The 15,460-nt window shown below is 37.8% G+C and overlaps 1 protein-coding gene across 1 annotated transcript; it reads left to right on the forward strand.

Annotated features, from left to right (window-relative positions):
- The first annotated feature begins 394 nt into the window (after window positions 1–394).
- Window positions 395–2,002, forward strand: LOC141588795 (protein FAR-RED IMPAIRED RESPONSE 1-like). The gene is made up of 2 exons (XM_074410220.1): window positions 395–652; window positions 1,073–2,002. Exons 1-2 carry the CDS (start codon window positions 395–397, stop codon window positions 2,000–2,002), a joined length of 1,188 nt encoding a protein of 395 aa, XP_074266321.1.
- Window positions 2,003–15,460: the final 13,458 nt, after the last annotated feature.

The following is a 15,460-nucleotide window of genomic DNA, read 5'->3' on the forward strand; positions in this document are numbered from 1 at the left end:
CAGATCAATTTTGACAAGTCTAGTGGACAATATTCTAAATATATAGTACGTTGTTTTTTATTTGAAGACTCATAATGTAATTGGTCATTGAGTTGCTAGTTGCTACATCTCTAACCACTAAATGGCGTCCACTCAAGATGGCATTGAGTTTCTCCTTTGATTAAGGAAAGGCTATTTTGTGTAATGTGGTATGTAGCCATGTAGGTCAGTAGGTCGGCCTTAGGAACTTGGGGGACTTCGTGGAGCAATATTCTTTTGTCACGTAGATAGAACAAAATTACTAAAGACCGCCCCTAAAATACTCATATCGCCCCTAAAATTCATTTTTTTTTCCAAGTTTGCCCTTCTCTCTACTTTACACTTTAAAAAATTGTTTTTTTCCGGAAAAATTTAAATGAGTGACGGAAATCCTTTTTTTAATTATCTCTTTAATTCGTACAATAATGATAATTCGTACAATAATGATAATTCGTACAACAATGATGGATATCGATTTCAAAACGATTGGAATGCCGAACAACATTATCGGTACAACGATCAACAATATAGTTACGGTAACGGTGAAGGTAGTGGTTATGGAGACGGTAGTAACACGGGAAATTACGAGGAAGCTGAAAATACGCAAGACAATGAAAACACGCAAGAGAATGAGGTAAATTTGACGCATTTTTGTATTAAACACGCGTACAACATTACCCAGAAAAATGATTTCGTGTGAGATTCACGAAATGGCCCAAGAATTGTCGTCCAAAATACACGAAACTGCCCAGACCAATTCGTGCAAAACACACGAAATAGCCCAGACCCATTCGTGTGAACTGCACGAAATGGCCCAGGTTTTTTCGTGTGGTTTACACGAAATGGCCCGGGTTATTTCGTGTATTTCACACGAATGGGCCCAGGCTGTTTCGTGTATTTCACACGAATGGACCATTTTTTTTTTTTTTTTTTTTTTTTTTTTTTTTATTTTATTTTTTTTTTTTTTTTTTGTAATAAACGTTATTGTGTTTTACATTAATGGACTTTTATTTGTTATTTAAATTTTAAAAAAACGTTTAATGGATTTAATTAGGAAAATTATGAAGATCCCGGTGAAGAGAATGTTGATTACGGTGATAATTTTGTATTTAAGCATCCGTTTAACACATTTGAAGAAGCATTTGATCGTTGTGATGAAGTTGCATATGGGTTAGGCTTTCATTTGGTAAAGGCTAAGTATCACATGGAAAAGAGTCCTCCGTATAAAATAGTGAAATGTGACCGACACGGACCGTATAATAGCAAGGCTAAGGATCCCTTGAAACCGCAAAGAAAATCGAAGACCAAAAAATTTATGTGTCCATTTTCATTAAGAATGATTAAAAAAGGTGAAGGTGTGTGGGTTGTTGTTCCGAAGTGCGGTGTGCACAATCACAAGTTTGGAAAGTTTCTAGAAGGTCACAGGCGTAGAGCGAAATTTACTGAAGAACAGAAAGAATTGATTAAGCAGTATCGGCAGTCTCACGTGAAACCGGGGATGGTTAGACATGCTTTTACGCTTCGGTATCCTGATCAACCGCCCCCGATTCTGAAACAAATTTATAATGAGAATGCCCGATTGAGTGCGAAGGATAAAGATGGGAGAAATAGTGTGCAATATATGTTGCATTTAGCGAACCAAGCTAACTACATTAGTGAGTCCGTCAAACATCCTGAAACAAAAAAACTTACACATGTTTGGTTTACTCATCCAGAGGTGGTGCAGATGTTTAAAGCGTGGCCAAATGTTATTCTAATCGACTCCACTTACAAGACAAATAAATACGGTCTTATATTGGTTCAATGTGTAGGTGTCACACCTGTTGGAAAAAGTTTTTTGATAGGTTACGCGTTAATTGAGAATGAGGATAAAGAAGGGTATAAGTGGGTTTTGAGAAGGTTAGAGTCATTGTTGGAACCAGGTGTGAGGCCAACAGTCATAGTTACGGATCACGAGCGTGGTCTACTTGCTGCACTTCCGTGATTTCGTACTTCCCATCATTTCTTGTGCTTATTTCACGTATACACTGCAATTGAGGCTAGAGCAACGAACATGGAGAGGAATGGTAATTTTGGGAAAGCGTTAGCACACGGTGCTTGGAAGAAAGTTGTTGAAGCTAAAACATTTGATGAATGTACCATGGAGTGGAATGAGTTGCGGAAAAAATATTGTTGTCATCCCGCACTTATCGATTATCTTGAGTTGACTTGGTGGCATAAAATCCATATGTTTGGCAAATGCTTTACTAATTTGGTGCTTCATTTTGGCAACACAACTACGTCTAGAGTTGAGTCCGCTCATGCTCAATTGAAGATGTGGTTAGGATCAGCTGAACTTACTCTTGACAAAGATATGGAAACGGGGGTGATGTTATGCTCCACGGGCAACATATTGAAATTAAGTAAAAACATTTGGAAGATTCTATAAGCAAGACAGTTGTTACTAATATGTATTATGGGAATATATTTTCAATGTTGAGTGGAAGAGTTTCGGCGACCGCCATTGAAGCAATGTTAGTGGAATATAATCGTGGGACTGATTTGGGTTATTATTTGGAGGAGAATTGTGGTTGCACATTATGGACGACCCATAAGCTATTGTGTGCTTGTCGGTTACATACAGTTTTCCATGAAGGTAAAAAAATTCATCCGGATGATTTACATGTGTTTTGGTCACGGTTAGCCTACACGGATTCCAGTCATCGGCTTGTCTCCTTCAACCAAATCTTTCAAAGCTTTTTGTAAGATCAAATTTCCCTTGTAAATCTTTGCATCCTTATCAGGTCCCCACTGACTTCCCAACTCCGCCTCAGTCATACCCAACAACTCCGACACGCCAAGTATCGGATGTGCCATATCTGCATCGGGTATGCTACAAGGAAATCCATCAATCTCGATCCCAAGAATCTCTTGCACATCATGTAATAATATCGTCATCTCACCCCATGGCATATGGAAAGTGTTGGTGTCTGGCTGCCACCTCTCAATAAAAGCACACAACAATGGCATGTTCAAATGTTTATGCATGATGTTGGGCAAATGACTAATCCCCGAATCCTCAACTAACTTCCAAGCTGCCGCCGACAATTTCCATGAACGAAGCTCGGCCAAAGATCGCTCTCTAGTATATTTAGTCAACAAACGCTGCAACTGAGGCTGACTCCACAAAAGGTAAGATATGTGTCCACCAAAACTCGGAATCAAATCCGGTACTCTTGTCCTCCGGTCTTTGGCCCTCTCAATATCCAACTAGTATCTTTCCCTCTAGCCCTTACTTTCCTCCGCGGCTCAGGAATCGAAGTGCTAGACCCCTCACCATAGACCTCAAATCTACCATGGATCCCCCGCCTAACACGTAAAGCAGAAGTAGCCTCCACATTTCCCGCCTCCTGATTTCCCGGCACCTCATTATCCATCACCTCATTTTCCATCACCTCATTTCCTACCTCCTCATCTTCCTCTTCCTCGTTTTCCGACCCCTCATAATTTCTCATCTCATCCGCAAGCTCTTTCTGATATTGCTCGAACTCGCCACCTTCATAAAAATCTGTCTCAGAAGGCATAGAAACTTCTCTCGAACCAAAACTAGTACTACCCATCTTGAAAGTAATTTTTCGGCGAGCTGAAGCATGAAGTTTGTTTCGACGTTCATCACCATCGGCCATCTGCATTAACGAACAATTTAGTTACGTAAAATTACAAATAAAATGCTAATTTAAACGTAATAAAAAAAATATTAAACTAATTCAAATCTAATATTACAAATAAACTAATTCAAACGTAAATATAAAAATAAAAAACGTAATATTCGAACTAAAAAATAGAAAAAAAAAACAAAAGTACACGAATTAAGTAAAATTATTTCAAACACCTAATTTACGAGTTAAAATAAGAAAAAAAAAATTAAACGGATTAAACTAATTCAAATCTAATATTACAAATAAACTAATTCAAACGTAAATATAAAAATAAAAAACGTAATATTCGAAGTAAAAAATAGAAAAAAAAAACAAAACAAAAGTACACGAATTAAATAAAATTATTTCAAACACCTAATTTACGAGTTAAAATAAGAAAAAAAAAAATTAAACGAATACAAATAAAACTAATTCAAACATAAAAAACGTAATATTCGAAGTAAAAAATAGAAAAAAAAAAAAAGTACACGAATTAAATAATCGAACACCTAATTTATGAATTAATATAAGAAAAAAAAAAATTACGGCTAAAAAAAAAAAAATAACGGTCCATTCGTGTGAAATACACGAAAATGGCCTGGTCCATTCGTGTGAAATATACGAAAATACCCAGGTCCATTCGTGTAAATCACACGAAAAAACCCAGGTTTTTTCGTGTATTTCACACGAAATAGGCCAGTTTTTTTCGTGTTTTTCACACGAAATGTGCATCGTTCCCAGAAATTTCTGGGTTTCCAGAAATAATTCGTCCTTTTTTTATTTTTTATTATTTTTTTTTTTTAGTTTCCGCATTCAATCAAACACAACAAATCACAAACAAACATCCTAATTTTGGCTCTAATCATCACAAATCTATACCTAAATCAACCTATACATAAATCTATACTAACCAAACAAATTTAATTGGGTTACAAAACAAAATTAAAAAACATACCTTCTTCTACTTTGGGAGGAATGGAGGACAAATCCGTTTGAATTTTGAAGCGATTTGTTGAACAAAGTTGTTGAAACGATTTTTAAATTTTGAATTTGAAAAAAAAAAGGGGAAGTTGTTGTTGTTGTTGGGTGTGCTGGGTTCAACGTGAGGATGAGTGTTGTGTGTTTTTTTTTTTTTTTGTTTTTTTTTTTTCAAAATTTAATTCAAAATTTAATGCTGTGTTCTATTTTTGAAGCGGGCTTGAAGCGGTTTTGAAACGGTTTTGTTGAGTTTATGGATTCAAGTACCTAAGAGGGGGAGGGGGTGAATTAGGTACTATTTAAAAAATTTATAACTCCAACTTTATTGAATTAAAGAGAGTTACGAGGACAAAAGAGATGAGAAGATACTTTGAATAATATTGAAAGATTGAACAAGTATTACGATGAATGTTTGCTGAAGTATGAAAGTAACAATCGTTCGATTTGTATCTATTTGTCTCGATTTGTGGAATATGACTGAGACCAAATGCGATGATATGATGATGAATTACTTCTAAGGTTAAGCAAAGCAAAACAAACACACAAAGTAAATTGCAGCGGAAATAAAGTAAAACAAATGAACACGAGATTTTTGAATTGGTTCGGCAAATACTCAAGTGCCTACGTCCAATCTACCTTTTTATTGCTTTCTTTTAGTGATCTACTCCGACAACTAAAAGACCCTTACAAAAAAAGACACCAACCTACTCCGGTTGTAAACCTAGTACAAGAACTACTCCGTTCTTATGACAAGCTAACTCGCAACCTACTAGGTTGCCAACTCACAACCTACTCCGGTTGCCAAGAGTTAAAGACTACTCCGTCCTAAACTCTACTAACACACTTAGAATGTTATAGGATCAAGTTTTCACTAACATATTCTTAGCAAAGAATAGAGATGGACAACTTTTACAAGATCAACAATTCTTAAGCAAGAGAGTTTAGTATAAAAGTAATGATGAGCCACGATCGTAACAACTTGAAGACTTTTAATGGTTTTGCAAATAAACACGATTTTTATGCTTTAAAAACAATTTGCAAAGTTGGAAAAATTAATTCAGAAAATTTTAAGGATTTATGAAGGAGGGGCTCGCCTTTTATAGAGGAAATGGGTGAGGAGGTTGCTAGGGTTTTGAAGGGTCAAAGACCTCACATGTGAAGGGTATTTGCAACCACCCAAAGCTTACACCAAAGAGGGCTCTTTTGCAAAGGCAAGAATAGGGAAAGATGGTTTGAAAGATATCCTTAAAAGCTCATGCAAATTCAGAAAACAAAGAGAGAAAAGACAAGTCACATGATGACAAGTTAACACCAAAATGGCAAAAAGCATTCTTTGTTTTCTTAAAGAACCAAAGGGTTGAATTTGCATAAAGAGGAAACATTTTGAAAATAATAATTCAAACCACTCTTTATTGAAGACCATCTCCTTAATAAAAATCTGATTTTTATCTTTGAAAAATAAGAGTCACGTGAAAGGCTTTTGAGAGATAAAATGGGACTTCAAGTTTTACGAGTTGTGGCAATAATCCAAGCAGCTGTTTACTTGTGAAAGCAACAGTCGTCTGGACTGTTTCTATTACTCTAAGATACTCTACTTTCTTGCTTGTACATTAGATGACACAACGACTTAATACAAAGGGATGATTAACAACTTCAACACTTCTTAATCCATGCTTGATATGATCATATATCCTGAAAAGGTAAACTAAGATGACACAAATCAAATGGGCATGTTATCATCAACATAAGGAACCCAACAAATTCCCCCTTTGATGATGACAAGCCCCAAACGAATGTATAAGCAATGTAAACACCTTGATTCAAGATTTTAAGCAAGCAAGATCAAATGAGAGAAGGGACAATATTACCTTACCTAAGGCAAAAGCTAGAATCAAACTACCATGACAATTTTACATTTCCCCAAAACAAGATTCAAAACTAAGAAGGTTAGACAAGGCATTAGTTAATCAATATGCAAAGAGATTAAGAGCATGAGTTTACCTTTTCCCCCTCTTGACATCATCAAACGGATAGGGATGTCAAAAGCATTAGAGTGCAGATATTTCACAAGAAAACACAAAAAGACACATGTAATCGTGACAAGGTAACAAGGTCAACATAAACAAGGATTAAACATAAGTTAATCAAATTTCAACATGGCTAAATAAAGTTTAAAATACACCACCAAATGTCAAGATAACAAGCAAAGAAAATATTGTCTTAGAAGGGCACAACCGAGGTGGGACAAAACGAAAAGGCACGGGTAAAAGTCAAGTAGGCCGAGAGGGAAGGATAGGCTAAGGGGAGGAAGCTTGTTCACCATCCGAGCCACTACCCAAAGGATCATCATCCACATGAGCATCATCACCAATTTCTTTTGTTGACACAAGGGTGGAAATGATATCTACCTCACCACGGATGAGGTCCACTGTAGAAGCAAGGGCCGAGATTGCCAAATCCTTTTGACGAGCATCTTCCTTAAGCCACGCACCCAACTCAGCCACAGCATTAAGAACTTCCCGCATACCACTCGTATTCACTTGACTAGATGACCCAACCTCCGGGTCCTTCTTAATTTTCACCGAAATTAATTCATCATTTTCAATTTTGATAAGCATCTTCCCCATTTGACCGTCACTCATAACATCACACATATCCAAAGAACCCAAGCTAGTACTCACTAAAACCCCTTGTGCCTTGAGCACAACCGACAACCACATTTCATAGGGTAAGTGAACCATGCTAGAAGAGGGTCTACGAAGTTTGGTCGAAATAAGATGAAAACGCTTAAACATTAACCCGACTAGGTTTACCTTCTTATGAGTTGCAATGTGATAAATAAGGTATTGTTGGGCTATGGTGAGTTTTCCCCTATCACCCGAGGGATAAATTGAGCGACAAAGCATATTAAAAATGATACGAAGAGGAGGGGGTATTTGGGTGTTGCTCACTGGACCGGGAGAGACGGTTTTGGGACACACTACTTGGGCGACATTAAGAGGTGAGGCATAAGGTAAAGCGACCCATGTTTCGGAGGGGAGTTTGTCATAACCTCCGACTGGAATATCAAGGGCGGTAGCAAAATCAGATTGAGACAGTTTTAGAGGCTTACCGTTCACCTTAGCCGTAACAAATTCACCAGATTTATCAACACGTACAGTTGCAAAGAACTGAATCACCTCGCTCACAAAGACCGGTTCACGCATTTCCAATAATTTTTCCCAACCTTGAGCTAAGACCATGTCACGGACTGAATGAAACGCAGGCGGCTCAAACCAGGTTTGGTTGTAAACCCGAGGAGAGTGGATTGCTTTGGTATTCATCAACCTCTCACAATTTTTGTAAATGGAGGTAGGGAGGTCTATACTTTCAAGGTGATCCCAAACAATAGCCAAGTCCCATTTCGAGGTTAAGGAAACCGGATCAGAGGGAGAAAGGTATACAAGCTTCTTCTTCAATGGTTTTGATTTTTTCTGGGGAGGTTCATTGGGAGTTTCAGTTGGAGTATCAACAATGGGGTTTTCGATGTTACTTTGCTCGACATTTTCTAAATTTGGGGGTAATTGGGATGAAGAGGCTTTTCTTTCCTTTTGTTGTTTTTCTTCGCCGGAGTCGGGTCAGACTCGGCGGACTTGGTTGGATTCTCATTTAAATCGAACTCGGTTTCTTCTTCAACATCTTCAACATTTACCAATACCGGTTCAGTGGAAGAGCTTGGAACAGTAGAGCTTTTCTTCCGACCTCCTCGTGTGCGCCGTCCTACCATAGTGGAGATGGGGATGTCGTCGGATGATGGTGGGACAGTGGAAGGAGGATTTGGAAGAGGGTTAGGCTGTTCTGGGTTTGGTTGAGGTGATGGAGATGGAGTCGAGGTTGAGGTTTGTGGAGGGAAGGCGTAGGAGATTTTTTGTGAGGGCATGGTTTGAGTTGTTGTCGGTGGGTTGGATGTGACAGGTGGGGATGTCATGTTTGTTGGTTTGATGGGTATGTGGGTATTGAAAGAGGTCTTGACCATGGTGGGTTAAGAGGTAGGTGAGATGAGGGAGTTTTGTGGATTTGGGAGATGAAGGGTTTAGTGGATTAGGAGGTTTGGACGAGTAGGCATAGATGGTGGGTTGAGGTAGTTAATGGCCCAATAAATGTGGGAGATGAGGTAGTTGGCCCAACTTAAACACATTTAATTACTCGAAATAAAAACGCAAGGTAGCATATAATAAACGTAAATTTAGATATGAGGTTGAGTGATTACCGACTCACAAATACGGTGTCAATTTTGGTCTAAACATGATGTCAATGCACTTAGAACACTTAATAACATATAACCAATTTTAATTTAATCAATTAAGGAAATTTGTAAAACTCACACTAAAAATCACAAGCTATTAATTAACCCAATTTCTAGTCTAAATTTCTCAAAATGTTCTCTTGCAAGTGGCTTAGTGAAAATATCGGCAATTTGATTTTCGGTTTTGCAAAAGATAAGTTTAATATGTCCTTTTTCCACATGATCACGAATAAAGTGGTGACGAATATCAATATGTTTGGTTTTAGAGTGTTGAATAGGATTTTTGGAAATATTTATTGCACTCGTATTATCACACATTAAGGGAATGGAGTCAAAAATAATACCAAAATCCAAGAGTTGTTGTTTTACCCAAAGGAGTTGAGAACAACAATGTGCCGCACTAACGTACTCACTTTCGGCCGTAGAAAGAGCTACCGTGTTTTGTTTCTTTGAGGCCCAAGAAGTCAAGCAAGGACCCAAGAACGTTGCAATTCCGGAGGTACTCTTTCTATCCACCGTGCACCCCGCATAGTCCGCATCCGAAAAGCCTATAAGATCAAAAGGACAATGTAAAGGGTACCATAAGTAAAGATTTTGTGTTCCAATCAAACCAGAAGAATTCGTTTAACGGCTTTGAAATGTGATTCTTTCGGATTTGCTTGGAACCTAGCACATAAACAAACACTAAAGAGAATGTCGGGACGACTTGCGGTCAAGTAAAGAAGTGAGCCTATCATACCTCTATACACCTTATCACTAACATTCTTACCGAGTTCATCTTTGTCCAATTTGGACCCGGCTACCATAGGTGTATCATGAGGCTTACCATTAGTCATCCCAAATTTCTTAAGCATTTCCTTAATATACTTTTGTTGATGGATCATGATTCCATCCTTTGATTGCTTAATTTGGAGCCCAAGGAAGAATCCTAGCTCACCCATCATGCTCATTTCAAACTCCGATTTCATTAGTTCCGAAAAAATATAAGTAAAGGAGTTCATTTGTTGCACCAAATATAATGTCATCAACATATACTTGTACAACCAACGAGTTCTGGACTGTTGCTTTAAGAACAATGTTTTGTCAACGGAGCCTCTTTTAAAACCATTTTCAATAAGAAATTTAGACAATCTATCATACCAACATCTTGGTGCTTGTTTTAAACCATAAAGAGCTTTGTCTAATTTGAAAACATGGTTAGGCAAGTCTTTGTTCTCAAAACCCGGTGGTTGCTCTACAAAGACATCTTCTTCCAAATATCCATTTAAGAAAGCGGTTTTGACATCCATTTGGAAGAGTTTAATGCCTTTGTGAGCCGCAAAAGCTATAAGTAATCGTATGGCCTCAAGTGTAGCTACCGGTGCATAGGTTTCATCGTAATCAATACCCTCTTGTTGGTTATAACCTTGCACCACTAGTCTAGTCTTGTTCCTTACGATTTCTCCCGAGTCATCAAGCTTGTTGCGAAAGACCCACCTAGTACCAATGACGGTACGATTAGGCTGTCTAGGGACTAAGTGTCATACCTCGTTTCTTTTGAATTGATTGAGCTTTTCTTGCATTGCAAGCAACCAGTCTGCATCAGTCAATGCGACTGTTACATTTGAAGGTTCAATTTGAGAAAGGAAGGCATTGTGGGCACAATACTCATTGAGATGAGCGATATTGTTGACAGATGATCTTGTTCGAATTCCCGAGTTGAGATCACTTGTGAGATTAGTGAGTGGATGAGAGCTTTGATGTTTCCACTTCTTTGGAACAATGGTTTCTTGTTCCCCCTCAACAAAGCATCGATCACAGTGGATGTTTCTATTGGCCTGGAAGGTTCTTCATCCTCTTTGTTTTGGGTTACTTGATTACGGAGGTGGATGCAACGATCGTTGGGTCATTGCTTCGAGAGAAGAATCGAGAGTGAGAGGTGCTACGTGTTCCCCCCGAGTTCTTTGATCTCCTTTGAAGGTGACAGTCTACGTATCATTGCAATTGATCTTTGGGAGCTTCTTCATCCGTGAACACGAAGTCCTTTCGAACAAGACCAATCTCAAACTCATCATCCTCATCCTAATCATCATCATCCATGTGTTGTACCTGTCCAAGCACACTAGATTCATCAAAAATGACATGGATGCTTTCTTCAATTAACAAGGTTCGTTTATTTTTAAACTTTATAGGCCTTGCTATGATCGGAGTACCCAATAAATACTCCTTCATCACTACGTGGATCGAACTTGCCCAAATTGTTTTTACCATTGTTATGAACAAAACATTTGCTTCCAAAACATCTAAAATATGAAATGTTGGGTTTTCTTCCACGTAGCGATTCATAGGGAGTTTTATTCAATATACTCCTTATCATGACACGATTATGAATGTAGCAAGCGGTATTTACCGCTTCGGCCCAAAAGTTCTTAGGCAACTTACTAGATAATAACATTGTTCTAGCCATTCCTTCAAGGGTTCTATTCATCCTTTCAACCACACCATTTTGTTGTGGGGTTCTAGGAGCCGAGAAGTTATGGTCTACACCATTGTCATCACAATAAGCACCAAATGATGAGTTTTCGAATTCGGTTCCGTGATCGGTTCTCATTGAAACAAGTTTTAAACCAAGTTTATTTTGAATCTTTCTTAACCAAATTAGAAACTCATCAAATGTCTCATCCTTAGAGTTTAGGAAGAGTGCCCAAACGAACCTAGAGTAATCATCAACAATGACACACACATAACGACTACCACCTCTACTTCTAGTTCTAATTGGTCCACACAAGTCGATATGTAAAAGTTGCAAAGGTTGAGATGTACTCATAATTCTTTTGGATTTAAAGGAACTTCTAACATGTTTACCTCTAGCACATTCATCACACACTTTATCAAAATCAAACTTTATATTTGGAATGCCTTCAACTAAGTCAAATCTTTTAAGGGTATTAAGAGTTTTTGTACTAACATGACCAAACCTTTTATGCCATAACCAAGGATCATTGTTCATTACACTCATGCAAGACATGGTGTGACCGGATAGAGAGTTCAAATTAGTTAAGTACACATCTTTGACACGTCTTCCTTCGAGTATTGGTTCATTAGTAGTGGCATCAAAAATTTGACACATATTGGCACGAAATTCAACAAAATTACCCTTATCACAAAGTTGAGAAATGCTAAGGACATTATGTTTCAAACCTTTGACAAGCCGCACATTGTCGACACAAAGTAAGGATGACTTACCAACCTTTCCAATACCAATTACTTCACCTTTCTTGTTGTCACCAAACCTTACCGTGCCACCATCGTATGCTTTAAGTGAGAGGAATTGGCTTCTATCACCCGTCATGTGACGAGAGCATCCACTATCCAAGTACCAATTGCGGACGCCTCTCACCAAGCCCTCGTTGTCGGAATCGGAATCGGAATCGTCGGGGTTAGCCATGAGGCATCTTAAGTGTTCAAGTTTTGAGGTTTTTGAGACTTTTTCTTTACTATGATTTGCAAGACACATTTTAGCCTCAAGTTCCTCTTCGATGAGTTCCTCATCTTCCTCGGAGTCAGACATTCCCCAAATAGCACTCATGACTCTATGTTTATAGTCCTTTTTAACTTTTTCTCTTCTTTCCTTAGATTTGATTTCTTCCCACTTGGGACATTCTTTAATTTGGTGAGTTTTATCACCACATTTAAAGCATCCCACGGTGGAGTTAGGTCGTTTCTTAGGAAAGCGTTTTTTCGAGTAATTATTGGTGAACCTTTTGTTACCTTGTCCATTGACCAACCCGGCTAGGTTCCTTGTGAACATAGCAAACTCGTCTTCCTCCTCATCTTCTTCATCACTTGGAGAAGATGTGAGGGCGAGACTCTTTCCCTTTGATGACTCACTATAATGCTTATCGAGGTTAAACTCGTGAGCCATTAGTGATCCCATTAGTTCATGAAGAGATAGGGTTGACAAGTCTTTAGCTTCCTCTATGGCGGTGACTTTAGGTTGCCATTTAGGAGTTAGACTACGAAAGATTTTTCGAATGATGTCCTCGGACTCGAAATTCCTTCCTAGACTTTTAAGCTCATTAATAATACAAGAAAAACGTGAAGAGAAACTATTTAAAGACTCGTCCTTTGACATTCTAAACATCTCATATTGTTGCATGAGAAGGTCAATACGGTGTTTTCTTACTTGTGACGTCCCTTCATATGCAAGTACAAGGGAATCCCAAATAGATTTTGCCGTAGGACATCCAGAAATACGACTAAATTCCCCCTCACCAACACAACGTTGAAGAATCGACATTGCTTTGGAATTCTTTTCGGCAAGTTTGAAGTCGTTCTCATTGTAATTTCTTTCCTCTTTTGTCTTGGTGAAACCGTTTAGAATATCGGTTTCCTCAATGGCAAGAGGTCCATTTTGGATGATGTTCCAACATTAATAATCGATACTTTTGATGTAATGTTCCATTTTGAGTTTCCACCATCCAAAATTCGAACCGGTAAAGACCGGGATCTTGGAGTGTTTCTCGGAATCCATTACCCACGAATCAAACTCTAAGGCGATTAGCCTCGATCAAGAGCACGAGGCTCTGATACCAATTGTTGAGTTTATGGATTCAAGTACCTAAGAGGGGGAGGGGGTGAATTAGGTACTATTTAAAAAATTTATAACTCCAACTTTATTGAATTAAAGAGAGTTACGAGGACAAAAGAGATGAGAAGATACTTTGAATAATATTGAAAGATTGAACAAGTATTACGATGAATGTTTGCTGAAGTATGAAAGTAACAATCGTTCTGACTGTATCTAGTTGTCTCAGTTTGTGGAATATGACTGCAGACCAAATGCGACAGTATGATGAACTGTTACTTCTAAGGTTAAGCAAAGCAAAACAAACACACAAAGTAAATTGCAGCGGAAATAAAGTAAAACAAATGAACACAAGATTTTTGAATTGGTTCGGCAAATACTCAAGTGCCTACGTCCAATCTACCTTTTTATTGCTTTCTTTTAGTGATCTACTCCGACAACTAAAAGACCCTTACAAAAAAAGACACCAACCTACTCCGGTTGTAAACCTAGTACAAGAACTACTCCGTTCTTATGACAAGCTAACTCGCAACCTACTCCGGTTGCCAACTCACAACCTACTCCGGTTGCCAAGAGTTAAAGACTACTCCGTCCTAAACTCTACTAACACACTTAGAATGTTATAGGATCAAGTTTTCACTAACATATTCTTAGCAAAGAATAGAGATGGACAACTTTTACAAGATCAACAATTCTTAAGCAAGAGAGTTTAGTATAAAAGTAACAGTAGCCACGACTGTAACAACTTGAAGACTTTTAATGGTTTTGCAAATAAACACGATTTTTATGCTTTAAAAACAATTTGCAAAGTTGGAAAAATTAATTCAGAAAATTTTAAGGATTTATGAAGGAGGGGCTCGCCTTTTATAGAGGAAATGGGTGAGGAGGTTGCTAGGGTTTTGAAGGGTCAAAGACCTCACATGTGAAGGGTATTTGCAACCACCCAAAGCTTACACCAAAGAGGGCTCTTTTGCAAAGGCAAGAATAGGGAAAGATGGTTTGAAAGATATCCTTAAAAGCTCATGCAAATTCAGAAAACAAAGAGAGAAAAGACAAGTCACATGATGACAAGTTAACACCAAAATGGCAAAAAGCATTCTTTGTTTTCTTAAAGAACCAAAGGGTTGAATTTGCATAAAGAGGAAACATTTTGAAAATAATAATTCAAACCACTCTTTATTGAAGACCATCTCCTTAATAAAAATCTGATTTTTATCTTTGAAAAATAAGAGTCACGTGAAAGGCTTTTGAGAGATAAAATGGGACTTCAAGTTTTACGAGTTGTGGCAATAATCCAAGCAGCTGTTTACTTGTGAAAGCAACAGTCGTCTGGACTGTTTCTATTACACTAAGATACTCTACTTTCTTGCTTGTACATTAGATGACACAACGACTTAATACAAAGGGATGATTAACAACTTCAACACTTCTTAATCCATGCTTGATATGATCATATATCCTGAAAAGGTAAACTAAGATGACACAAATCAAATGGGCATGTTATCATCAACATAAGGAACCCAACAGGTTTTTAATAAAATATGAAACTCGAGAAGAAATAAAATACAAACAAGTTTTTGCTTATTTATTGTTTAAGGGCAAAAAGGTAATTTCTAGGGGCGATATGAGTAAAGTTAGGGGCGATCTTTAGCAAACCCGGGATAGAATTAGGATGCCAATTGTGGCTCAGATTGAACCATAATCGAATCAACCTGAAAAAAAAAAAATTCGACCCAACCCAACTTTTAAAAATACATACATGATTCATTAATTAAATACTCATATCCAAATACACTATTAAAAAACCCGAATAATATCCAAACTCGATCCATCCATATCCAAACTCGATCCATTCTTTGATCATGCACAATATTTCATTGAAGACGAGCGATATCCGTCACAAGCTTATGACGGATACCGTTTCCTCTCACAAAA

This window comes from Silene latifolia, chromosome 6, assembly GCF_048544455.1.
Source record: "Silene latifolia isolate original U9 population chromosome 6, ASM4854445v1, whole genome shotgun sequence".
Lineage (NCBI taxonomy): Eukaryota > Viridiplantae > Streptophyta > Magnoliopsida > Caryophyllales > Caryophyllaceae > Silene > Silene latifolia.